The 27,717-nt window shown below is 43.6% G+C and overlaps 2 protein-coding genes across 4 annotated transcripts in view; both read right to left on the bottom strand.

Annotated features, from left to right (window-relative positions):
* Positions 1-2,622: 2,622 nt before the first annotated feature.
* Positions 2,623-4,840, bottom strand: LOC138629134 (nuclear factor 7, brain-like). Its single transcript, XM_069712643.1, has 2 exons — positions 4,755-4,840; positions 2,623-4,654 (listed from the first exon to the last, which is right to left on the bottom strand). The coding sequence occupies exon 2, from the start codon at positions 4,637-4,639 to the stop codon at positions 3,254-3,256; it is 1,386 nt and encodes a 461-aa protein (XP_069568744.1). The 5' UTR covers positions 4,640-4,654; positions 4,755-4,840; the 3' UTR covers positions 2,623-3,253.
* Positions 4,841-7,573: 2,733 nt separating this feature from the next.
* Positions 7,574-27,717, bottom strand: part of mtss1 (MTSS I-BAR domain containing 1) — a 42,288-nt gene continuing 22,144 nt past the window's right edge. The window contains exons 4-15 of one of the 3 annotated variants that reach the window (XM_069712624.1): positions 24,867-24,951; positions 24,367-24,458; positions 24,176-24,250; positions 16,847-17,004; positions 16,585-16,692; positions 15,643-15,740; positions 15,416-15,491; positions 14,893-15,069; positions 13,320-13,451; positions 12,183-12,333; positions 11,858-11,884; positions 7,574-10,926 (exon numbers count right to left, since the gene is read on the bottom strand). In XM_069712624.1, the coding sequence (XP_069568725.1) occupies positions 9,734-10,926; positions 11,858-11,884; positions 12,183-12,333; positions 13,320-13,451; positions 14,893-15,069; positions 15,416-15,491; positions 15,643-15,740; positions 16,585-16,692; positions 16,847-17,004; positions 24,176-24,250; positions 24,367-24,458; positions 24,867-24,951 (2,372 nt within the window). In that variant the 3' untranslated portion in view covers positions 7,574-9,733. The remainder of the gene's footprint in view (positions 10,927-11,857; positions 11,885-12,182; positions 12,334-13,319; positions 13,452-14,892; positions 15,070-15,415; positions 15,492-15,642; positions 15,741-16,584; positions 16,693-16,846; positions 17,005-24,175; positions 24,251-24,366; positions 24,459-24,866; positions 24,952-27,717) is intronic. The other 2 variants (XM_069712625.1, XM_069712626.1) reach the window with 2 other exon arrangements.

Raw genomic sequence — 27,717 nt, 5'->3', positions numbered from 1 at the left:
CTGCTGACATCACTTCGTCTCTTCGTGGAAGGTGACGAGGAAGAAAATGCAAACGAGAGCAAAGATAAACACAAACACACACACACACACACACACACACAAGCTGAGAAACACAAGCTGTGTGTGTGTGTGTGTGTGTGTGTGTGTGTGTGTGTGTGTGTGTGTGTGTGTGTGTGTGTGTGTGTGTGTGTGTGTGTGTGTGTGTGTGTGTGTGTGTGTGTGTGTGTGTGTGTGTGTGTACGAGTGTGCGTGCCATCCGTCACATGGCATGGTGGCAACACGAGACGGATTGTTTCCATGGCGAGCGCGCCTCCCTGTCCCCCCTCCTGGACATGGCTGACCCAAAGGACAGGTTGAGCGGGAAGTGTGTGTGTGTGTGTGTGTGTGTGTGTGTGTGTGTGTGTGTGTGTGTGTGTGTGTGTGTGTGTGTGTGTGTGTGTGTGTGTGTGTGTGTGTGTGTGTGTGTGTGTGTGTGTGTGTGTGTGTTGTCCGGGAGAGATTATATGTAACAGGAAGGACAAAACAGAGGCTGTGTGTTCGTATTGAATAATAAAAGACAGAGAATCTGTTATTTTATTTTGATTCAAAAAGTGTCTGTCTGTCTGTCTGTCTGTCTGTCTGTCCGTGTGTGTGTGTGTGTGTGTCACGTAATACAATCAAGGAATTATCTCGTTAAGAAAGAAGTCAGAGGAACTTCCTGTTCTAATGTAAATGTAAAGGTCAAGGATTCTTGTTTGTGTATGAAGGACATCCCATAAATCATTAATACCACAATGTAGAAATGCTCAATTTATTCAACCAAAACTCAACTAATTAGGATCATATCGCGATCAGAAATGTTTGCTTCCTGTGGGCCAATTTTCTCGAAAATTACGATGTAATTTGCGGAGTTTTACGTGAGTTTTTTGCGTAGAAATTGTGGGAATTTGAAAAAAAAAAAAAAAGTGCAAGTTGAGAAAAAGAAAAGTGAAATCACTTCCTGTCACAATAATCATGCTGCAACATCACAGAAGCATTTTAGTTTTAATCTTTTTTGCTCCATTTATTTATTCAACGTAGAAAACAACGGTGCTAAAAGTTTGTTCGTAAAGCGAGTTTTGTTTGAAAAGACTTTACTTTATGCTGTAAATACTTTGAGCACAGTTTCCGCTGACGATGCGTTTTTTGCGGAAAAATTTGCGAGAAAATTGCAAGCTCTCGCAAAATATTGCACAGTTTATGCTTGAATTTGCGTTAATTGTTGCGATCGGTCACCTTTCAGCGTGACTGACCCGGTGACTCGGTGGACTTCGGAAAGCCGAGCCAGAACTTAAAATAAGTGAAATATGTTTATTTTTAGCTTCGTAATTAATGACGTAGATGAAAATTTGACGTACGGCAGATTTGAACCAGCGACCGTCATGTCTCCATGTCTTGGAGCCAGAAGTGACCATATATGGACGAACTGAGGGAGGAGCGAGCGGTGGATCTGACTCGATGTGATTGGATACCCGAGTACACTACGCCCCGCCCACCAATAGCAGAAACCTGACTGCACCGCAGGCCTGTCAATCAAACAGTCACTGAGGCCTAATATCCTGATTAATGATGTAATTGTTTCCAGATGGACCAGAAAACTAACAAGACGGAGTGATTTTAGCGAACTGTTGACTTTGTATTTCATGAGAGAACTTCAATGGGAGTCTGTGGAGCCAGATGTTTTCTTGGTACCAGCCCCTGCTGGCCCTACGTGGTATTGCAGCTACTTCCACTTTTGTATATAAAGTCTCTGGGTTCTGCACACAAAGCTGCATTCAGTCCTGGAACTCAGTCCGAATCATCTCAAACTGCTGCTGATGTCCCGCTCGTCTGTGAGATCACACACACACACACACACACACACACACACACACACACACACACACACACACACACACACACACACACACACACACACACACACACACACACACACAAACTTGTTTTACTGTCCCAATGGACATTTTTATGGACATAATTCCCTCCCTAAAGCCCCTTTGACCCTGAAACAAATCTTAACCATCAAAAAGTACGCTTCAATATTTTATGAATATTATATGTCCTAATTGGTTGATGTCAATTGAAGTATACGTCCACAGTTGGATATAAAAACATGTGCACACACACTTATCCTGATCATAAACAAACATTTTATTTTTTATCTTAAGTGAACATGAAGGATCTTTCATACACAAATTCAGCAAAAGTCATTTTCAGCACAACAACCAACAAAAACAGAATATATCAACACATGAAAAAGTACATTTAAATGTAATGAATTAAAACCAGTTAAAGTCATTGTTTATTTAAACTAAATCAAACTCGCTCATTGGAATTTCTACTGCTGCTAAAAATATGGTCAGTGAGTCCAAACCGAGCGACGACCAGCAGTGACGTCACCAGTTGGTTTGTTCACGTTTGTTACGAAGCCTCGAGTTCGGATTTTGTCCTGAAACGGATCAGTTTGGAGCAGGAAGTGACCATATTTGGACAAGCAGGGGGAGGAGCTAGAAAGGGGGGGTCTTACTAATCTGATTGGAAACCGGACGACACTACGTCCCGCCCACTGACAGCTGTAAACTGACTGCACCACAGGCCTGTCAATCAAACAGACACGCCCCCAAAAACAGGTCTTCTTGAATCTTCTTTTCTAATGAATGAGGGATTATTTTCAGATGGACCTCCAGAAAACTAATAAGAAGGAGTGACTTTAGCTAACAACACCGAGATAACTGATGGACACATTTTATTCACTTTGGATTTGATGAGAGAAGTTGAATGGGAGTCTATGGAGCCGGAGGCTTTTTGGAGCCGACCTCTAGTGGCACTCGCTGGTATTGCAGCTTTAAGACACTTCTGCACCGGAACCATTTTCCAGAACCGGAAGCTTCGAACACTTTTATTTACAATCGGAGATCTGAACTCTTCCACTAAAAGTCTGACAAACAACATCACAAAATCATCTAAACACAAAATTTAAACCCAACACAGAACCTTCTTGCTGTGAGGCGACAGCATGAACCTCGACACCACCGCGCCGCCAGCACAAAAACATTATGTCACCTTAAAACATGATTAAACTTCACTTCAAGAAACTGATTACTACGTTTATACAGTTTAATTATCATCAACCTCAAAAACATCCTCATCCTCTTCTACATCCTAATAATCTTCATCATCCTCATCATCCTCATCATCATCATCATCATCCTCCTCATCCTCATCTTCATCTTCATCATACTTTTTCCATCTCTGCTAAGATCTTAATTGGGAATTCATCTTTGTTGCTGAAACATGGAAACAGTGTCTCAGTGAAAGTGTGTGTGAAGGTGTGTATGTGTTTGTCAGTATCAGGATCAGAGAACGACAGTTTTCCTTCGTTAAAGTCCAGATGAACTCTGATCATCTGAAGTTTCTTCTTCACTGAGAGAACAATTGATTTGATTTGTGGGGAAAATGCTTCATATTCATCATGACAGAATCCTATTCCCCATATTCCAGACATTATGTCTCCTTTCCTTTGGACAGACTCTGCCATCACACCCAGTGTCCAGAATCTACTGTCTCCTACTTCAACGTCCCAGCTGTGAGTCCCTGAATTAAAACCCTCTGAACCCAGGACGCAGTCATGATGATCAAACCTCTCTGGGTTGTCAGGAAGCTTCTGTTTCTCTCCACATCTCACGCTGGTCAGATCTTCAGACAGGATGAGTTCTGGGTGATTCGTGTTTGGATCCAGAACAACAGGAGTGAAGGAGACCATCTTCTTCATCTGGTTCCAGATGTTGTAGATCAGGTTGCCCAGATGTTTGGCCACATCTATCAGAGATCCTGAGGGCAGCTGTGGATCGTCCAGCAGGGGGCGCCACTGGACTCTTTCCACTGCAGCCTTGTAGTTCTGCAGGAATGAGATGTCTTCATCTCTCAGCTGCTCCTCTGTGACTCTGATTGTGTCTGAAAGAGATGATATCTCTCTGCTCAGAGCCTTAATCTTCTTCTTCATGGTCTGACTCTTCTGCTCCTCTTCCTCCCTCAGAGCAGAGATCCTGGCCTCCTCTTCCTCTTGGAGAAACCTGTGAAGCTTCTCAAACTGCTCTTTAATCTGCCTCTCTGTGTTTTTTGCCTGGACTTTAATGTGTCCTGCTGTTTGATCAAAGTTTCCTTTAACTTCCTGAAAGATCTTCAGTTTGTCCTGTAAAGGTTTCAGGGATTCTTGGAGCTTCTCTCTGTGATCCTCTGCAGCTTCAGCAATGGGTCTGAACCTGTGGTCGGAGTGTGTTTTGGAGTCTCGACAGACGACACACACTGGCTGCTGATGATCCAGACAGAAGAGTTTGAGTTTCTCAGAGTGCAGACTGCAGAGAGGCTCAGACTCTGTAGAAGCTTTCTGCTCTCTCTCCAGTAAAAAGGTCTCACACAGGTTCTTTAACACCAGGTTACGAGGTGGATTCCTCTTTGATGACCTTCTATTACAAACTGGACACTCCTGTGTTGGTTTGTCTCTCCACCATCTCTGCAGACATTCTTTACAGAAGCTGTGGCTGCAGGACAGAACCACCGGGTCCTTGAAGACGTCCTGGCAGACAGGACACCAGAGATCCTCCTCAGATATTGAAGCCATTGTGTTTGTGAGAGGCTGAAAATAAATCACACAAACGGCACGATGTAAATCAGTCCGTCATTCTTTATCTTCAGCTTGAGTTCACTAGTTTCATTTAAAGTAAAGGTGAACTCACGTGAGGTTTGTGATATCAGCAGCTGGTTGAAGATTTTGCCTCCAGTCGCTCTGCGGTGTTGTCGTGAGTGTGCGAGGAAAACGAATCTCTCGTTGTTCATTTATAAATGAGACGCTGTGTTTCCTGGTTTATCTCAGCTGAATTAAACAGGTTGAACTTCATTGCAGCATTTTTTGGCTGCATTGTGTGTGTGTGTGTGTGTGTGTGTGTGTGTGTGTGTGTGTGTGTGTGTGTGTGTGTGTGTGTGTGTGTGTGTGTGTGTGTGGTTAATTTGTTTATTTTGGTGAACTTTGGGAGAAACTATTTTTCTGTTTGTACAAAGATTTAATTTCCATTTTCACATTTCACTTCAGGAGACTTGATCACTGACATTAACATATTCTTGGTTTTCTTTGTCCAAACTTTGGACGTTGCACAAATGAAGTCGTCCAGTTGAACCGTTCCTCTTAAAACTAGTTCACAATGTTCAGTTTCTTTTTCAACAGAAACCACCGTCCCGCCTAGAAACTGACTGATTATCTAATAGTTTATCTGTTGTTAGGGCCCAAGCACCAAATTTAAAACAATTATCATTATTTTGCTTTTTATCATTAAAAAAGGAAACAATTCTGCAGTGGAAATCATTGCATGGGCTCAGGAACATGCAAAGAAGAAACCAGAAAGAAACACAGCGCTGCTGCCTTCTCTTTCATTTAAGATGGACTGAGGGTTTCCTGGACAACAAGTAAAACACTCATGTAGGGTGAAGCATTAAAGTAGGATCAGCCAGAAATCATACAGGAATTACTGTTTATTAATTAATGTGGGTACAAACGAAAAAGCAGACAAGGAGAGAATGTGTAGATATTAACATTAAAATTTCAAAAAGCATAGTGTGGAAGGTAATCATGAAACCATGGCAACAGTATTGGGACAGTGCGACAAAAAGGAAGACACTTACATGATGCACAGAATAAAGCAGGAAGAAACGGTGGACCCTGCAGGAGAAAGCAGGTCATTACAACGTAGATAAAGAGACCAAAGACTCTCAAGACAAGAATCTAACTGCAGTAGACAAGTAGAACCAGAAGGGGGCAGTAACGTGACTCGCAGGATGCCAATTGCTCTAAAACTCCACAGAAGAAGAACGTGTTGCTAACGATGACGTAAAACAGAGAAAAGAAGCAAATTCTCACATTTGAGGAACAATAAACAGTAAATATTTGGCATTTTTTTCTGAATTCTATCACTAATTTACAGATTTAAAAAAATCGTATTTAATCTCTTGTCAGATTGACTGATTGAAGTTATTTTCGCTCTTGTTGCATTAACAAACAGCAGGTTTCTCTTTTGGTAAAACATCGAATTTTATGATCCGTTGGTCGCGAGACTAAAAACAGAGATTTTTGGTGTTTGGTGTTTTTATTTTTTTCTCACTTCAGGAATCTGAACGACCGCCGCAGGACTGTTACACGTTATCGGTGTCCGAGCTGCCGCTTCGGAGGCGAGCGGCTGTCGCTCGATCTTCCTTTCTTCTCACTTCGCCTGTGGGTGAGTCAGCAGCTCTGTTGTCATCCACTGTTACCTCATGAGTCATGCGGACAAAATGGTATCCTCATGAAATACACACTTTATGATCTCAGAAGAAACAGAAGACCCAAAGGGTCAAAGGTCAACTTCCCTGTGACATCACAATGTTTTGTTTTTTTGCAAAAGCCCCACAGACTGGATGTAGAAAGCGGGCGTAGCTTCCGGGTCCGACAAAAAATTAGGCCGACGCAAAAAGTGCCTTGGAGTGCAGTACCAACGATGGCCACTCGGGGTCGGCACCGGCTCCATAGACTCCCATTCAACTTCTCACGAAATACAAATCCATTAATTTTTTTGTCCATCTAAAAACATAATCCCATCATTGATTAGATATTAGGCCTCAAAGACAGCTATGTTTTGGGGGACGTGTCTGCTTGATTGACAGGCCAGTGGTGCAGTCAGGTTTCCACTATAGGTGGGCGGGGCACACACACACACACACACACACACACACACACACACACACACACACACACACACACACACACACACACACACACACACACACACACACGGTGAGTCAGGCGAGCTGCCGGCTCTGAAAGCGATCTGATCGGGATGATTCCCGCCCTGTTGGCCACAACAACAACAACAACAACAACAACAACAACAGATTGTAAATGATAACGTTGCTGCTGCAATCGATACTTCTATATTAGCGCTGTGTATCAGATGACAGCCCGCTGATTTTGATTCATTCCTTCGGCTCTCATCAGTCGTTTTCGATTTAAACAGAATTTACGTTTAACAGAAACGTATCCAATCATACGGTTGCTACGGACGACGAGGCCGCGACCTCCAACACTGCCGAGGTCGTTCACGATCAGGATGTTTCCTTCAACTCGCACGTGAAGCAAGTCGGGACGGCCGTCTGTTGTGTCGGCGATGTCGCGGAGATCGGAAACATCCCGTCTCGTTTTGATGCGTAGAAATTCATCCGTGTTTTCGTTACGTCCTCGTTATTCTAATATTTAGGAATATTTCTCTCGTTTTAGCTTCACGTTAAAATCTCAAATCTAGCTCCCGACACACGCTGTAAAAGTCGTTCATAATTGAGCGTTAAAAATCTCTCGGTGTCCCATAATCCTAAACTTCACTTTTGTTTTTCAACATTTTATAGACAAAACAATTAATGATAATAAGTTATTCAAGAAATTGATCAGTCAATGATATAAAAAAAAAGAGGAAGCAAAGGAAAGAAGCAGTAAACAAAGGACACAAAAAAGCCAATCAGAGTCGGTTCTCAGTATTATTATTATTATTATTATTATTATTATTGATCCCACAGCGAACGTCAAAAGATGAAGAACAAAACAAGTACATTCTGTTGGTTCATGTCGTCCATTCGTCCGTTCAGACCTTCACTCGTCAGTCGGTCTCGTCAGACGTCCAATCAGGTCACGGATCCTCAAACATCTGCAAGTTTTTCCTCCGTTTAAAGCTTTTCTACAAAAATACGACGAGTGGCGACCGACGGCGGCATCGTCGGATCGGATCACATCGTCGGCTCAACAAACAAAAATCAACAACAACAAAAATACAATCAGGATATGTTTACGTACATTTTATATATAGATTTAGATCTCTCCCAGAAATAGAAGCACTAATATATACACACACACACACACACACACACACACACACACACACACACACACACACACACACACACACACACAGCTGCTGTGGGGCTTATTGGGTCCTGTCAATCAAATGAATAACGACAATATTAACAATCCAATCAGCTGCAGAAAAAAACCCAAATAAACGAAAAGTTTCTGAGAGCTGAGCAGAGACTGGACTACATTTCCCAGCATGCAGCTGGTCTCTGACGGGTAGGAGTTGAGAAAGTCGGAGGCCCCACGAACCCAAGAAATGTTGGAGCCACCAACCAAACTCCATTTAATTTTGCGAGTATTTAAAAACTTGACATTTAAAAAAAAATAATAATAATAATAATTGTGACCAAAATATGTAGACCGTTTTTTAACATTTAAAAATAAATTCGTCAGCGCTCTCTGATGGACAAACCAGGTGAAGGAGACAGTGTCTCAAAATAAAGCTCCCCACAATGACACTCAAATATCTCAATCGCCCCCTGGTGGCTGGTGGCAGTAATACTTCATCAACTTACGTTTCAAACCGCTAAATCAGTTGTTTTCTAACAATCTGCACTAACTGATGTTCCTTTTTGCTTTTTTTTCAGTGCGTTAAAGTTCGTGTTTTGAAGGCTAACCTAAAGCTAGCAGGCTAAAAGCACAACCGGTCTGTCTGGGGGGGAGAAATGTCATTAATAGATCAAAATGTATGTAACTATAATAGTATTTTATTGCTTATCTTTCAGGGGGACGGACTGATTTAAATATATCGGCCAAAAAGTGACAAGAAATGCCCAAAAAAATATGTATTTGATATTTGAGAGACGCGTTCTCCGTTATCTAGTTTGTCGGCTAAGTCAATATCTTGGTCACAATATAAAAATAATAAAAACGTTAAAAGCAAATATCATTGTTTTAATCCAATTTTTAAAAATGTTCAGTGGCAACAAATGGTTTAATTGTGTCTTGGCTCTCCGTGTCTCCTGTCAATTCTCAGATTTGTGAATTTCTGTGTAACTCTTAGTTTCTTTTACAGTTTTGCGTAACGTAGCCGGCTACGTTCACAAACTCACGATGACTGCCTTCTTGTTTGTGTTTTTTTTTCTTCGTATTAACCCGCGAATTACTTACACATAAAAAAAACAGACTTTCACCCACAGTAACATTTTTTTTTAATTCTTTTTCCACATCCGGTGGTCTACAGAGGCACCATGTGGAGTCCCGGGAGGGGAAGCAGTTGATTGACACATTCGACGTCCCGAAAGCTCCTTTTGTTCCAACATGTTTACGGTCTTCAGACCCGTCGATGTTTTATTCCAGTTACGAGCGTTTTGAGATGAGAAGGACGCCCACCGAACTCTAAAACCAATTAATAATAAAGAAAAAACGCCCTCCTGGCAGTCTGGGCAAAAAAAAAAAATCAAAAATCAAACTGGAGGAGGATCTGACCAGCTGACCGGTCTGATTAATTAACATCATGTGACCAGGAAAGTGAGCACTAACTAAAACAGTCGACGACTCTATCGGTAAGACCGAGTCACACAAAAACTTTATCCACGAGCAAAATCCAAAACATGAACCAAAAATAATGATACAAAAAAAAAAGGCAAAAGATGGTCGCTGCAACAACAGGAAATGACAACAAAATCTAAACGGCCCAAAAAAACAAAAAGGAAGCAGAACTTTCTCAAATAAAACGAAGACACGTGTGGAGCTCCAGCATCAGTCAGTGTGTCGTGAAGTCCAAAACGAGTCGGTCTCTGTAAACTCAACAGTTCACCAGCAGGGGGCGCTCAAACCGAGGTCGCAGTCTCATTTGTGATTGGTCGGAGGGGGCAGGAGGGGGGCGGAGCGATCGTTGGTGAGGGTCCTTTTGAGCTTTACTCCTTTGATGAGGGTCAGCATATTTCCCCCTCCTCCTTCTCCTCCATCTCCTCCTCCTCCGTCTTGGGTCGGCCGCTCCGGGTTCGGGTCCAGGCTGGAGGGTGGAGGAGCTTGGGGCTGGTAGCTGACACCGTGGCCCGGACCGGGGGGCTCCGCGTGGGCCTGGGCGGTGGTGGCGGCCTGGAGCTGCTGCTGGACCAGCTGCTGCTGCTGGTTCGCCTGCTGCTGCTGCTGCGGATCTTGTTGGTGTTGCGGCTGCTGCGGTTGCCGAGGCAACGGCTGTTTGAACTGCTGCTGCTGGAGCTGCTGCTGCTGGAACTGCTGCTGCTGCTGCTGCTGCTGCTGCAGCTGCTGCTGCTGCTGCTGGAACTGCAGCTGCTGCTGCTGCTGCTGCTGCTGGAACTGCTGCTGCTGCTGCTGATGCAGCTGCTGCAGCTGCTGCAGCTGCTGCTGCTGGATCTGGAGCTGCTGGTTGTGCGGCTGTAGATGACTGCGGTGCTGCTGGTGGTTCACCTGTTGGGCGAGTTGCTGCAGCTGGTAGTGTCTGTGTTGTTGCTGTTGTTTGACGCCGCTGCCCTCTGGTGGCAGGGAGGGGATAGTCGGCACGGGCACCGGGATGGGCATCTGACCGGGGACCAGCTGGTAGTACGGCGAGGACGAGGGCGGCAGCGCGCTCAGGCTCTGGGTGGAGGTGCAGAGTTTACTGTGACCCAAACCCGCCACTCCTCCAGCAGAGGGCGCCACGAAGACGTTCTCGTCGCTCCCGGCGTTTCCTCCTCCGACGGCCTTGAGGGGAACCTGCGGGGTGCAGATGGGGATGGGAACCCCCCCGCTGATCGTGCCTCTGCGGTACGCCGGCTTGGACGAGGGTTTGCGCCTGATGGTGGCCGTGTGGGACGGCAGCTGGCGGACCGACCCGCCGCTCAGTTCGGACTCGGTCAGCAGGTTGACGGTGGAGGCGGGACGCTTGGACTGAGCAAACTCCCGGTACTGGAACCGCAGGTCGGAGTTCCTCGGGATGGTCGAGGACTTGTCAAAGTCTGACTGGCTGTTGCCGTGGGAGATGTGGTGTAAGGAGATGGAGTCGGCGTCTCTGTGGAGAGAGAAGGACTCGTCGTCGACTGGAGAGAAAGAGACAAGGAAAGTGTGAGTTACTTGTTATGTTACATGTTTTTTTATTGTAGAAACATGCTATAGGAAGACTTTTGGTCACATTTCGGACGACATTAAAGAAGTATCAGTATCAATCATGTCGTCCGAAATGTGATAATAAAGTCAGGCTTGATCCATTTTTTTCATATTTCGGACGACATACTATAATATGACTTTGGTTCAAGTTATGGAAGCCAACATCGTGGTGCAGCTGTCAGTGTTGTCCTCTCGCAGTCTAAAGGTACCGGGTTCAATTCCCACCTGTCACTTTCTATGTGGAATTTACATATTCCTGCAAAACTAATAACCTAAAAGTAAAGTTTGTTGTCCATAATATGGATGACTAACTTATGCATGTAGTCAATGATGTAAAACATTACATTCAATCTTCCAGACCACCTATCGAACCCAGAAGCTCCTGATTGTGAGATGACATGTCTACACTATATACTACAGCGTGTCGTCAGAAATACCATCAATTTTGGACGACATGCTGTAGTATGACTTTTTTTTATCTTTTGATTTTTAAACTAAATAATCATTTTGAAGACGTGCAGTAGCTTCTTTACAAAACGACAAACATCACTGGCAATAGTTCACATTAGCCGCTAATAAATTATATTAATTCTGTGACAAATTTCTCTGCAGTTCGGGGTCTGTGATCGGACAAACATCGTTGCGAGGAAAGAAGTTCCACTCGGAGTTTGTCTGCAGATCCGACTCAAAAACTTTAACGTCGACATTTCGACTGAATCCTTTTATAAATTAAAATGATATGCGGAAAGCTGAACCCAAAGAGATCAGATAACTGGATGTGACCACGTGCACTCAAACACGGACCTCCTCGATAAGCAGACAAGAAGTCAGACAGGTAAATGGACAGGTAGTCAAGAGACCTACCATAGAGGGGAGGATCTCTCCTTACAGCTGGAAGAGAAGGAAGGAAGGAAGTTTAACCGAGAAAAAAACCACCAGGAAACACAACAGAGAACCAGAGAGGAGCTAAAACAGCAAAGAAACAGAAACCAAACTAGAAACTGGTTCAGATGGCCGGCCGGCCGGCCGGAGGAGTCGCGTTCATCCAAACAAAAACAGGATTTAAAAAAAAGAAAAAAAACGCACAGCAGGGGGCGCTTGAGAGTTTCAAGCTGTTTATCAATTTTAAAGGTTCACGTGTTACTTTTGCCAGACTTGTTTAAGTAGGAGAGGCCTGTCTGTTACTCACTGTGCGTGTGGATGGTGTCCTCGGAGCAGGACGGGGTGGTGGTCTGAGTGCTGTAGCCGCTGGAGCAGTGCAGAGAGTCCCTGCTGCTCCTCGGGGCGTCCGAATTCAACGCACCCAGGGTCACCGCCAGCTGATCACGAGCTGAGCAAGACTGAAAGAGAGAGAGAGAGAGAGAGAGAGAGAGAGAGAGAGAGAGGGAGAGAGAAAGAGAGAGAGAAAGAGAGAGAGAGAAAGAGAGAGAGAGAGAGAGAGAGAGAGAGAGAGAGAGAGAGAGAGAGAGAGAGAGAGAGAGAGAGAGAGAGAGAGAGAGAGAGAGAGAGAGAGAGAGAGAGAGAGAGAGAGAGAGAGAGAGAGAGAGAGAGAGAGAGAGAGAGAGAGAGAGAGAGAGAGAGAGAGAGAGAGAGAGAGAGAGAGAGAGAGAGAGAGAGAGAGAGAGAGAGAGAGAGAGAGAGAGAGAGAGAGAGAGAGAGAGAGAGAGAGAAAGAGAGAGAGAGAGAGAGAGAGAGAGAGAGAGAGAGAAGAGAGAGAGAGAGAGAGAGAGAGAGAGAGAGAAAGAGAGAGAGAAAGAGAGAGAGAGAGAAAGAGAGAGAGAGAGAGAGAGAGAGAGAGAGAGAGAGAAAGAAAGAGAGAGAGAGAGAGAGAGAGAGAGAGAGAGAGAGAGAGAGAAAGAGAGAGAGAGAGAGAGAGAGAGAGAGAGAGAGAGAGAGAGAGAGAGAGAGAGAGAGAGAGAGAGAGAGAGAGAGAGAGAGAGAGAGAGAGAGAGAGAGAGAGAGAGAGAGAGAGAGAGAGAGAGAGAGAGAGAGAGGAGGTTATTTTCCTGAAAAACGTTGAGACTTTTACAGAAGAAAGAATAAGCAACGACACGTTCACCTCACTGAAGCTTGATTTGTATTATGAAGCAAAATACAAATAACATTAGAAAAAACACACAAAAAACACCACCGAACATAAATCCAGCTCCTAATAATAGCCTGATAAAACCAATAAAGTTTTCCAATTCTGTTCTGTTTAAACATACGTTTATTTTGTCAAAATTTAAACTGCCTTTAGTAAGTGCCTAATATTTATATCTATATCTGTATATATATATAAATATATATATTATAGTAACATCACCACTGTGATTTTTTTTTTTACCTTCCCAGACGCCGACATGGCTCGAGCTCTCTCTCCGTGGTGGGTGTAGAAGTTGTGCGGGGGCGCCAACAGGCCGTTCTCCGCCCCTCCGCCCCCGCCGGGTGGCAGCTGGTGGGCGGAGCCAACTGCATCCTGTCAAGAGAATAAAGCAGTCGGTCAGCGAGTCGCGTCATCGGCTGAAGCTCACGCCCGCGGAGACGTCGTAGAAGTCCGTCGTTCCATCCCGTTCACTTTGCAAAGTTCAAATTCAAACACAGAAGATGCATAAAATATATTTTAAATTGGAGTCTTTTTTTTTAAAGAATGATGCCTTTTTATAAACCTGCAGATTTTTTCACTTTATGAAACGGGACTCCTACGACGGCTGATGGTGGGAAAAAAAACAAACACATTTAATGGGATTTTTTTCTGACATTAAGAAAACATACAGGATATCTCTCAAAATATCATTTAAAATAACCGACAATGTGCCTCATTTAATATCTGATATATATATAAAATGAGAGATATGATGTGAAATTGAAAACACACACAAGCTTCGTATGTTTTCATAAACACAGGACCACTGACGGGACACCACTGACAGCGATACAGTAACACCAGAGCAAAAGGAGCATTACGCCATCTTTCACTAACAGAGAGGGGAGTCTCGGTAAAACGGCGGAAACACGGGACGGAGGAACGAGGGGATCACGTGTTGGAAGTCGGACATGCAGAAATCTGACGCTGCAGATTTATTATGAAATACGAGGAGCCGCTACTGAAGAATCACTTTTTTTTTTTATCACGGTTGTATGAATCCTGCCGATGAACATAAGTCAACCTACAGCGGCGGCAAAATTCCTCTCAAAGGACCGAAGTGAATAAATAGTGGTTACTGGATGTAACTCCAGTTCTATGAGTGCATTCATATTTAGTTTCTCCCGAGACAACGGCAGGATAAAACACTGCTGTATATATTTTGGATTCCACATAAAAAATTAAAAAAAATTTGTGATAATTTGTTAATTAAAAAAAAATGTTTTAAGACTTTTTCATTTATCTTTACTGGTTTACAAAAATCCAGCATCAGTTGGGCTTTAACAACAAAGAAAAATAAAATCATTCGGTGTCATTTAAAGAGATTTAACCAAACAATTTAAGAAGTACTTAATATGTACGGCAGACAATCGCGAGTTCTTCCAACAGTCAACTAAAACACACGACAACAAATACACACCAACGATACAAGCAGACGTGAGAACGCATGAAAGGACCCGACCGACACCAACACACAAATCAAGTTGTGTGATGAGGTCAAGAGTTTAAAACAGATGTGATGCGCTGGAATCGGAGAGCGATGAGGTTCAACCTGAAACATTTCAAAAGTAAAAATAAAAAAATCGAACACACGAAAGGTGCAATCAAACGTGAGCTGATGGAGAACAGGTGGAGCACAAAGGTGGAGAACAGTCGGAGGAGAACGTGCGATGGGAGACGGGTTCAAACCGACGGGACGACAGACGGGTAAATAAAAAAAGGACACAGGACGCCACTCGGGTCGGGAGGAATGTCTTTTTGTTTTTTCTCTCACGGTGGTCAAATCCCGGCGGCTAACGCGGCGGCTCTGCGCGGGGTGGAGGCCACGGCCGGCCGCGTAACCGTAGCGACCACGGCTGCCCTGGCGACCGAGGCGAGAGGGGGAGTTCCCTTCGCTGAGGGACCGCCCGCTTTCATCGCAGCCAATCAGCAGATAGGGGGAGGAGCAGCGCTACACACAGGGAGAGGGTTAGAGTGGTGTGTGTGTGTGTGTGTGTGTGTGTGTGTGTGTGTGTGTGTGTGTGTGTGTGTGTGTACTTCTGTTGTTGTCAGGGTGAAAAGCTTTTATTTTGTAGTTCCTAAAATTAAATAAAAGTGGGCGGGGCCTATATCAGTAGATGCAGCTCTGTAAAATGAGTGTTAATGAATTATTTATCAAGAAGTATTTGTGGTCACTATAGCGCCCCCTTACTGTTCACATAGGTACGTTTTCTCGAATCCCTGGACTAAAAAGGGTGTGTGTGTGTGTGTGTGTGTGTGTGTGTGTGTGTGTGTGTGTGTGTGTGTGTGTGTGTTACCTGGATGTGAACTCCGTCCACTGCACAGCTGATGGAGTCCAGAGAGGGAACGTGTCTCACTGATCCCGACTGGTAGCTGTTATGGAACCACACAAACACTGCAGCTAAGAACTGACGGCACTTAGTTCAAAGACCTCCAAACACAAAGCAATTGTTTATTTTATTACTTTTAATCTTCAAAATAAAATAGAAATAAAAAACAAACGAACGAGCTCGAAGGTTGTTACCTGCTGATGCTGCTCTTCCTCGACAGGCTGTTGCTAGGAGACGCTGGAGGAGTCTGATAGGTGTACTGGTAATCAGAACATTTCAGATCCAGAATCACCTGAGAGACAAGAACCAACACACACACACACACACACACACACACACACACACACACACACACACACACACACACACACACACACACACACACACACACACACACACACAGCCGCTGTGGTGACAAAAACTTCACAGAAACGGCACACAAAAATATATCGTTTCAATTTCCTATATTGCCCCAGAAAACGTCCTCAAACATCTGGATCCTGCAGCTGTTTATTCTGACCGGAGGATTTACCCGGGACTATATTCAGAGGCAGATTAATACAGATTTTGCTGCCGTAGCCGGTGAGATGACGTACGTACGTACGGTCGGGCCCGAAATCACTCAAACACACGTCAACTTTTCATATCTGGTGAATTTCTGACCGACTTCTGGCTGGAAAAGGAATAAACGAGAGAAACAGGACGTGAAGACTTCGTGTTCGAGATATCAGTGAAAACACAAACTATTTTTGTTTGTCCGTTTTTTTTGTGTCCATAAATGTAAAGCTGCCACTAAGAGCTTTTTGGGTTTTAGAAAACGACTGCATGAGCTGTTCTCAATTTATATTTGATGAGAACTCTATTTTTGGACATTTTTGTAATAAAAAAAAGTGTTTAAAAAAAAATCGGGTTTAAAGTCATTCACGGATGATTGAAACCTGCAGGTCGAATAAACATTCACGAGACGATGAATCACTTTGGGCTCAACTGGAGAATCCTTTTGTTTGGATGAAAATGGATCATAAAAAAAAAAACATATTTGAGATGCAGACACAATCCATTGTTGTTGTTTATCTTTGTTTGTATCTCCCAGATTTTTCCACCTGCAGGATGTTTTTTTGTTGTTGTTTTTTTACCTGCTCGCTGGCCGGCGGGAGTTTATTGGGCTCGGCCGTCAGGTTGGTCAGATCCTCCAGGATGGTCTGCAGGTGGGTCACCTCCCCCAGCATGTTGATCTCGTGGTCCTACACACACACACACACACACACACACACACACACACACACACACACACACACACACACACACACACACACACACACACACACACGGGAGTTGAAATCACCGCCGTGACGGGGGGAGGTTGGACTAGTGAGCAGCAGCAGCAGCAGCACCGACCAGCACGGGCTTCAGCATCCCCACGAAGCCGCAGTACCGAGCGCGCTCCTCCACCAGCGCTCGGCACACGGCCCGCTTCTCCGTGTCCTCCAGGACGGCGTAGCGCTCGTTGACGTCCTGCAGGGCGCTGTCCAGCTGACCGCGAACCTCGTCTTTCCCTGCGGGACGAAGAGGAAGTGATGTCAGGAGGGAAATGCTTTTTTTGTTGTTGTTTTTTTGTTCATGTTATTCCATCCTTCTTTTCATTACTTCCACGTACCTTCTACTCCATCTCATCTTTTATCTTAGCTCCTTTTTAATTCGACCTTATTACTATTTACCTTTTTTTATTATTCATTGTGTTCCGTTTTTATTCTTTTTTTAGTTTTCATCTATTTTTTATTTCACTCAGTTGTTTTTTTTAACCCCGTGTAACCGTGTGAGGATAAAATGAGGAAATGAAAGTGCTTGCGTCGCAACGTCTGAGCAATGTTAAATAAAAAAACAAAAAAAGAGAAGTAGCTGAATCACAAATACAGATCCTAAAACTTCTAATCTGGATTTAAAGCAGAAGTCTCATGAGAGTTTCTTAAAATGCCAGAAAAGTTGTCAAAACAAACCTGTTTCTTTTCAGAAAATATGAATATTAATTTGCACCTTTCAGCAAAAAACTCTGCTGCAGATATTCAGGAGAGAAAACAAGATTTATTATCAGTCAGTCAACTCCTCAGAGTCAGACTGTGTTCCCCAGATGCTTCCAGCAGGGGGCAGCACAACACCACACTACAAAACCAACATCCCAATGAAGGATTTCTGTTTTTAGATCATTTTGAATGAACAATTTAAACTGTGGCTTTAATAGTAAATATTCATAATAGCATCATAACTCTGGTCCAGTAAAGAATCTGAGTGTTTGACAAACCGTCGAAAGGAAATGAGAAAACCCCCGAAACCCGCTTTTACTACAATCCTGTGATGTCACTGAATTCTGCCTGAAGCCTCCACGCGTTGAACTTCGTTTGAGGTAGAACGGATGTTAAGAAAAAAAAAAAAACGACCTCGTGGAAGCGCCGACGTTGATATCGGTTAAATTTCACATTAATTTGACGGCGATAGCTGTTACCTACATTTCTCGTATAGAATTTGTTTTCACAAATGTTCAAAAACATGAAGCACCATTGAAGAAACTAAATGTTTTGTTGACAAGCTATAAAACAAATACAACACCGATAGGAGCCATTTTACTGCACAATAACCACCTAAGTTATATTTAGCGTAGAAAACTTTCTCACTTGTACTTTGAGAGAAATTTGACATTTTTATGGCACATTTATTGGCACTTATTAAACAATAGAAACAAATCAGATCAAGTTGAAAACAAATAATCAACTTCATCTGAAGTAATACGAGATGTTTTTCGTTGGAGTGCAGTGATTGTTTTCACAGCTCCAACAAAAAACCTCATGAACTGAGTTTATCAGTTTCCTGTTGAATTGTTCTTTATCGAATTTTGAGATTATTTTTTTTTTCAATCAAACGTGAAAGAAAAAAAAAAAAAAAGATTTTTGAGAAACAGTCAGAAAAAAAGAAGAATAAAAAAAAAGGGGGCCCGAGACACGGACAGTAAATCCTGTGAAAAACACTGGGAAGCAGTTTCCACCGCCGAACACACACACACACACACACACACACACACACACACACACACACACACACACACACACACACACACACACACACTGCACACTTTGTGCGGTACACACTCAAACTAAACACAGCCGGTTCACTCAGGTGTGTGTGTGTGTGTGTGTGTGAGTGAGTGTGAGTGTGTGTGTGTGTGTGTGTGTGAGTGTGTGAGAGTGTGTGTGTGTGTGTGTGTGTGTGTGTGTGTGTGTGTGTGTGTGTGTGTGTGTGTGTGTGTGTGTGTGTGTGTGTGGAGGGCAGGAGGAGAGTTTCCACGCCGCCAACAGGAGCTCGGTGTTATTCTGACGTCTGGCTGCGTGTTGTCACACTCTTGTTTCTACAAGGCTTCAGTCTCGCCGCCCAAAAAAACAACAAAAAAACACACAAAGACCTGAACTCAGAAGAGTCGACTCGTTCCGTCCGCTGGAGGTGAAACGCAGTTCAGCCGACGGGCCGAACTCCCCCCGGCTGTGGAAACTGTACTGCGGCAGCATCTTTTTTTTTTTTAACGTCACGATACAGAAGCTAGTTTTAATAATCGCTGTCTGACTCAGAGTTCGGATTTAAAAACACGTTTTTTTCTTCCTCTGGACGCTCAGACGTCATCCGTGTTATCAGTCTGAGTAACTTCATCCTAATTTAATCCTATTAGATTCAGACACACGTAATGCAACAGGTTGTTATGAGAGGACTCCGGACTACATTTCCCAGAGTGCATCTGTCCGTCAAACAGTTTAGAGTTTCTACGTAAACTACAATTGCCGTAATCGGCATCTTTATCCTTTAAGACAAACTAAATACTTTATAATTACATAGTTTGAATATAATCAGATTTTAAGATGGGAACAAATACGATAATTATATACTTATATACTTTTAAATGCTGTTTTCGGAGGTAATTCGTCCGAACACCGACGTGAATACAGATCTGGCCGATAATAAAGGACTCCGGGGCGTTTGGCTGATTTTGACAATATAAAAAAATACCAAAAATATCTATATAAAATGCAGCTGTTAGCAGCTTCAAACCGTAAATATGACATTAAAATGTCGAGTCAGTATAAAACACCATTATTGGGTATAAATAACAACGTGGTAAATGAGTTTATCGTAGTAATTATCATACATTCCTTCATTTCTACTGCGAATGCAAAAACAAAGTGAACCACTATCGAAGTCGTTATTCATCCGCCAGTCTAGACCGTCTGCGTCACCCGCTGATGACATCATCAACGTCAGACCAGGCCAGGTAGTTTATTTCCCGGTGATAAATGGTTTCAGTGGAGCAGGTTGAGACGTGAAACTTCCCCCCGTCAGCATCTTTTTACAACACTTCTCGTTTTCCACCACAAAGTTCAGTTGCTCCCCCCTCCCCTCCCCCCTCCCTCCCTCCCTCTCTCACCCTCCCCCCCTCCCTCTCTCACCCTCCCTCTCTCACCCTCCCCCCTCCCTCTCTCACCCTCCCCCCTCACCCTCCCCTCCTTCTATTGGTTTCTTCATCTCTCTCGCTCTGCTTGAAAACAGTATGACATCATCTCTTTTCCTCCTCTTTCCTTTTTTCCTTCTCAGAGGTGGGAATTCCCAGTTTATTGGCTTTCTTTCGTCTTTGTCTTTTCTCTGCCCTTCGTCTCCCTGCGTCGTCCTTCGATCTCCGTAACCACGCCGACCACAGCGAAGACTTCAGCCCGTCGCTCTGATCCTCCTTCCTCTCCTCTGTGCAGCCACAAGGACAGAAGGAACAACCCACGTCCATCTCATGCTTCTCTTTTCTTTTACTTCCTCATCTATCCAGCTAGTTCGGAGCGGTTTGGAACAGGAAGTGACCATATTTGGACGAGCCGGGGGAGGAGCCAGCGGTGGATCTGACTCGATCTGATTGGAAACCTGACGATACTACATCCCGCCCACCGATAGCTGTAACCTGACTGCACCGCAGGCCTGTCAATCAAACAGACACGCCCCCAAAAACAGGTCTTCTTGAATCTTCTTTTCTAATGAATGAGGGATTATTTTCAGATGGACCTCCAGAAAACTAAGAAGAAGGAGTGACTTTAGCTAACAACACCGAGATAACTGATGGACACATTTGATTCACTTTGGATTTGATGAGAGAAGTTGAATGGGAGTCTATGGAGCCGGAGGCTTTTTGGAGCCGACCTCTAGTGGCACTCGCTGGTATTGCAGCTGAAGACACTTCTGGATCAGAACCATTTTTCAGACCTGGAAGCTACAATTGCATTTAAAATATGATTATAATTATTATTAATAATAATAGTAAGACATTAGTGTTAGCGTCCGGTTCCCTCCCTGTCGTCACTCAGAAAGTGTTACTACTCATTCATTCAAACTTTTTTTATAAACGCGGTTTTAAACATGGCGACCATTGTGGACGTTCACACGCATGTGTGTGTGTGAGTGTTGTTTTCCATCCATATAGAAATAAAGGATAACCAATAACACCTTCATGTCTGTCTCCGTGTCCTCAACTCTCCTCCCATCATCTAAGTCTCTCTCTGTCTGCGTCTCTAAGCGGTTGGAGATTCCCTCTCCTGAAGTGGTTAAATCCCACATAATGACAGAGCTGTAACACACACACACACACACACACACACACACACACACACACACACACACACACACACACACACACACACACACACACACACACACACACACACACACAGAATCATATGGGATAATTAGTGATGGAACAGATGTTTACTGTTAAGAGGTTTTCTTTTCACTACGTATATTTCTGTCCAACAAAGGAGGGTGAGCTGAGGTGATCTGAGTAAATTATAGAGAATATATAGACGTATATTTAGCGTATAGAAGACAGTATAAGAAATAATTGAGCTCGTGAGACTGTCAGGATTTTAAAAAAGAAAACGCTGCAGACGGAAGAAAAACGGTAAAAAAAACCAAAACATGCATACGTAGAAACTAAATGTAGATCATCTAAAAAAAAAAGAAGCTTCAGGCTGAAAATAACTGAACTTTTGTTGAGGTTGGTTTACAAAAGATACAGCAGTTAGTCCTCACTTATTATGGAGTGTCTATATACACACACACACGCACACACACACACACACACACACACACACACACACACACACACACACACACACACACACACACACACACACACACACACACACGTACTGTACACCAGAGATAATTATAACGTGATCGGCGACTGTACAGAAACCATTTTTGGTGCACTGTGTGTGTGTGTGTGTGTGTGTGTGTGTGTGTGTGTGTGTGTGTGTGTGTGTGTGTGTGTGTGTGTGTGTGTGTGTGTGTGTGTGTGTGTGTGTGCGTGTGTGTACTCTGTCATTACGTGGTGACAACGTGAGGCCGCGGTTTGCGTCTCCACCTTTGAATTTATTTCGCCCTGCTTGTTTACTCCGCCGTCGTCTCCGAGCTCGTCTTCCTCTCATAAATGTTATTTATCTTTGTGTCCTTTTTGTCCGTCGTTTCTACGAGTTTCACCGAGTTCGAAGCTTCAATTCGATTCAGAGATGAACTTTGACTTATTAGTGACGTCTAATAACCGTCGATAGAAGCCATTTAAATCGGTCCAAACGAGTCTGGTGGCTGATTCGGTTTTTAAAAAGAAATTCAATTAAAAGAGTTAAAAAAATTAATTAAAAAAGACGGGGGGAAAGAAAAAGTCAAGCAGAAAACACGCCAAGAGACGTCGAAGCTACATCACAGGTCGCCGTGGTGACAGCAGGCGGCGCCGCGTTCAGACCTGTGATGTGTGCGCCGACTATTTTTGCATCCGTGTGTTTGCATTATTTGGATTTTGTTGAGCGAGAGAGAGAGAGAGAGAGAGAGAGAGAGAGAGAGAGAGAGAGAGGACATTTGTATAAAAGGTCTAAAGGTTTCATTTCACTCTCTCTGTGTGTGTGTGTGTGTGTGTGTGTGTGTGTGTGTGTGTGTGTGTGTGTGTGTGTGTGTGTGTGTGTGTGTGTGTGTTTTTCCCGTTCAGACTCGGGGCCATCTGAGGCCGTCCGCTCCTCTGGTTTCCTCTGATTATGGGATGTCGAGGCCAGGTGAGACCGTGGCGACGGCCGGGGCGTGTCTCTGCTCCGATAGCAGGCGGTGGAAAATGGGTGTGGCCCAGGTGCCTCTGCCTGGTAGCGTGTCCAGGTTTCTATGGCAACGGTCCAACCAACACGCCCTGGGGTCGTTCCCAGGTCTCGACAACACAGAAGCTGCTGTCGAGTTCTTTTGAATTTGATTGAAGGTTTGGTCTTTCAAATATTAGAAAATGAAACAAATTAAATGCTGACGTTCCCCGAAGCCAAAGGGTTGGTTTGTCCCGACCAATAGTTCACAACCAAAGAAAAGATATTTAGTTTATGGAGGACTAAAGGAAACAGAAAATATTCACATTTAGGAAGCTGGAATCAGAGACTAGGAAGTAAAAAAATTACTTAAAATGATTAATCGATTATCAAAATAGTAAATAATCGAGCCACAAAACAAGTGCCGACACGAGCCGGACAATCTTCTGGAAACTGTTACGAAAAATACAGAATACTCAACGCCAACGAGTCCTAAATATCGACCAAGAAGCACAAAGTAAACAACAACAAGCTTTGGTCACAACAAAATAGCTGAATAGTCCAAAACCAACCAAAACAAGTCACAGAGTCCGAAAGTCTTTTTTTTTGTTGTTGTTGTCATAATGGAGTCGTTGTTTGTTCGTCTGCACTGATCAATATATTTCCATCTGTCTTTCATAACGTGATTGACGGCTGGTGCTTCGATTCGATGTTCATCTGTTATCAGCAAAAACCTAGACTTTGTTTTTTCCGTCTTTAGGACGATATCGAGTCAGTTTACGTCAAAAAAGATTAAAGTCCAAAAGTCGGCGGAAAGGAAAATCAACACTCGAGAAGCGCAGGCTAATATTTACGTCCACATGTTGTCGATCATTTTTATCGTTTGCCGTAAGAAGGAAAACTTTTGACTGTTTTATTTTCTGCTAAAAAAAAAAACGTTTCACACGTTTTTTTTTTTTTTTATCAAACGAGTTTCTTGCAAAAATTCTGCAGCATTTTACAAGAAAAAAAAAAAAATCAAAAATTTTGAGGAAAAACGAAACTAATGTTTTAATTTCTTTGCGATGTTTTGACCACTTTTTACCTCCTTGGCTGTTGCTATAGTGAATAATCTCATGTTTAATCCCTGTAAACACACTTTTATTATCCTACTTTACTGATTTTGACAAAATTCTTCACCGGAGCTGAAATGTTATAAACTACTGTACAATATTTACCACTAAACAGATCAAAAAAAACATCAGGAAAATGACCTTATTTATTACTAATATCGGCAGGATGATGCGGAAAGAAATTCCCTTCTTAAAAACCGAACTCTACACGAGTCGATGCGGCAGGTATCTGAGCAAAAGCAACATGTTTTCAGGGGGATTATTTCCTCGCTCGCGGCGTCAGGTGACTGACGGATTATCTTCGCTGAGGAAAGACGCCGTTTCAGCTCTGACATCTGAATCTGCACCGCTCGTGTTCAAAATGAAACCGGCGGCGCTCTTCAGCTTCTTTTTCTGACTCTGCTGAATTAAAACTTAAATTCGTACTCAGTTTTATTTTGTTGAAGACGAACCGAGTTGCAGCTGAAAAAAACGATTCTTACCTTTCTTCACCTTCTTCTGCAGTTTGATGGTGTCCGACGACTTCTTCTTGATGTCTGCTCTCGCCTTCTTGTACTCTGAGCAGCGAGAAGAAGTGCAGTGAGTGAGTGTGAGTGTGTGTGTGTGTGTGTGTGTGTGTGTGTGTGTGTGTGTGTGTGTGTGTGTGTGTGTGTGTGTGTGTGTGTTGGCATACCTTTGGCATGGTCTTTGTCCAGCTGACTGGCCACTTTTTTCCACTCCTCCATCTTCAGCTCCAGCGGTGTGATGAGACTTTCTGACAGAGCGCTGAGAGAAAGAAAATAAAAATAATTTAACACTATTTTATTGAATTAAAACTTAAATTCATACATTTATTTTTGTTTTTTTTGGCGTGATTTCAGGGATTTGAAATAGTAACTCTTTTTCAAGTTGGATAAAAAATAATACGTTATGACAGACGATGGGTAGGTGTGCCTAATAAAGTAGCTACTGAGTGTATATATATATATATGTGGTGTCATTGTGTGAGTCACTGACTGACGGCTTCTTTAACAGCAGCAGACAGTAATGACAGAGAAGCGACTGATGCAGCAGCGACGACGGGTGAAACCAGGTGTGTGTGTGTGTGTGTGTGTGTGTGTGTGTGTGTGTGTGTGTGTGTGTGTGTGTGTGTGTGTGTGTGTGTGTGTGTGTGTGTGTGTGTGTGTCTCTTACGTGGTGAACAGTTTCAGCTTGCACTCGATGCTGCGGTGTCTCATACACATCCTGGTGAGCGCCGAGCCGATCTCTTTGGTGGCACCTGCAACAGTCAGAACAGTTCGGTGTTTTATTTTGAAATTCCGGAACAAAGCTCCATTTGGAACACCGACCCTCCAAAATAAAACACCAGGAAGAGACAAAGGTTTTGAGCACGGGTATTTTTAGTTTTCCCTGTGAGATTTAAACTGACGAAACAAACAGGAATGCTTTCACTGAAAGTATTTGTTTTGAGGCTGACGAAGCACGCGGAGAATTTATTACTAAAATCTGTGGTGGGCAAATTAGTGACTGAAGGAAATGAAAAGGACTCAAATGTTTTCTGCCGCATCACAACAAACTGAAGCAACTTATTTACTTCATATTATTCCTTTATTTGGAGCTGCGGTCGCTTCAATCGCACCACAACAGGAAGAAATGAAGCTCTCCATTAAAATATTACAGAGCAGTGTGTGTGTGTGTGTGTGTGTGTGTGTGTGTGTGTGTGTGTGTGAAACAATCTGAAAGAAACAATCTGATTAAAATCTTATGACGAGTGTTGTAATGTGTGTTGAAACAATCGGGCGTGTGTGTGTGTTCCTCATTTTGTTAATAAATTATGTAAGAAAGAAACCACCTCCTTTCACAACCAGCTTGACACACACACACACACACACACACACACACACACACACACACACACACACACACACACACACACACACACACACACACACACACACACACACACACACACACACACACACACACACACACACACACACACACACACACACACACACAGTAAGTATCTTTTGTCTGGCCACCATCCTTTGGTGTTCGTTTTCCCTTCGTTGCGTCCTGATGGGCGTCGACCTCAGAATCATGTTGAAAGGATCGGAGAAGCCGTCGACCAATCAGCATCGACCACCACATGAAAACAACCCGCCCACAATGTGAGCAAAACCAAACGACCGTCGCCGACTTATTAGAAATTAATTGTTCTTTCTACGTCTTTAATTCCTCGATAATTAACTTGTTGATCGTGTGTTTCTTTGTTTGTTTTCCTCTGCTTGTAATGACGCTCATCCTCAGGAAGGAAGGAAACAGGAAGGCGCGCACACACACACACACACACACACACACACACACACACACACACACACACACACACACACACACACACACACACACACACACACACACACACACACACACACACGCTGAGTCATGACTGTGAAACAAAGAACAGGTGTGCGTGTGTTCGTCCGGCAGCAGCCGCACTAACAGGAAGTGATGTCACAGTGACATATGGACTTCCTCCTCCTGTACTTTTCCTTTCATCGCCTCCTAGAAAGCTTCGTCCGTCTCTAAACATCCTCCGTTTTCATCTTTTTTCCTCCATGTCCTCTGTCCATCCTCCATCTCCCTCCTTCTCCTCCTCCTCCTCCTCCTGTCCTCCCCCTCCTGCTGCTCCTCCTCCTCTTCCTCCTCCTCCTCCTCAACTTCCTTTCCTCCTCCAATGTGCCGTAACAGTTCAGAAAACCAAACATTAATTACCAGCCAAACACGTGCAGGAACACGACACAGGACACAGGGCGGGCGGGGGCACACACACACACACACACACACACACACACACACACACACACACACACACACACACACACACAGGTACGAGGTCTTCGTTAAGGTGTGGCGAGGTGTGTTCGTTTTATTTACCTTTCCCTCCCTGTTAGACCTCGAGAACATTTAAGAGCCGAATGTTGCAGCTGAAGTAGACGTTTCAAAAGTCCGTCTCAAAGCTTCAATATTCGTCTGGCAACACGTGTGTGTGTGTGTGTGTGTGTGTGTGTGTGTGTGTGTGTGTGTGTGTGTGTGTGTGTGTGTGTGTGTGTGTGTGTGTGTGTGTGTGTGTGTGTGTGTGTGTGTGTGTGTGTGTGTCTCTCACAGACAGGTATCGAACACGGTGGGCGTGCCCTTGAATTTGTGTTCAGACATGTTTAAAAGAGCGAAGATGACTTCGGAGGAAGAACAATGTGACCTGACAAGATGAGACGGACTCGTTTCGTTTTTGATTCTCACGTCTTTGGTTGTTGTTGTTGTTGTTGTTTTGTGCGTTCTGGTTTTTAATGTGCGACTCTGAACAAACGCGTTTCCTTCTGATTTCGACACGACAGAATGAAAAGGAGAACGTGCTCATTTGATCGTATATGGAAGTTTCCTGTGAATTCTGCACGGTCAGCGGTATTTGGATGTTGTTGTTTTGTTTTTTTAAACAAACAGAATACCAGCCACTCAGATCAATAAAACTTAGAGCTTATATATGGATTAGTGAGGACAAAATGACACAACTGCACACGGGAATCCACCAGATTTTTATAACCATAAAAACCAAAAGCCCATAAACATCTGGCCAGAGAAAATATGAATAAATATTTATAGACGATATGAAGTGTGAATGATGAGAATCAAATCTGTCACACAAATAAAAAAATTTAAAAAAAGGGAGTGGAAAGGAAAAACTTTTTTTTTTTAAGTTACTCCAGTCGTTTCAGATTTCCCTCCATTTTCCAAAGACACAAACGCCAGAAGACGCACAGAGACGTGTTCACTCTCCTCCACAAACCAGATTTTCCAGCTTCCCTCTCGTCCTCGACGCTCATAATGTGGCCCTTTCACAGGAAAGCCTCCCCGTGTGTGTGTGTGTGTGTGTGTGTGTGTGTGTGTGTGTGTGTGTGTGTGTGTGTGTGTGTGTGTGTTTCTGTTTTTTTTTTCTGCTTCCAGGTTGTTCCATAAACTTTAGTTTGTGTGTGTGTGTGTGTGTGTG

Source organism: Brachyistius frenatus, unplaced genomic scaffold (assembly GCF_029030835.1).
Source record: "Brachyistius frenatus isolate BFR_SWC_R1_liver_20210118 unplaced genomic scaffold, ASM2903083v1 Contig_111, whole genome shotgun sequence".
NCBI lineage: Eukaryota > Metazoa > Chordata > Actinopteri > Embiotocidae > Brachyistius > Brachyistius frenatus.
Note: the sequence above shows the minus strand (reverse complement) of the source record. Positions and strands in the feature narration are given on the sequence as shown.

Excerpts from the sequence above, each read along its gene's own strand:
- LOC138629134 (XM_069712643.1), bottom strand. The coding sequence starts at position 4,639 with ATGGCTTCAATATCTGAGGAGGATCTCTGGTGTCCTGTCTGCCAGGAC.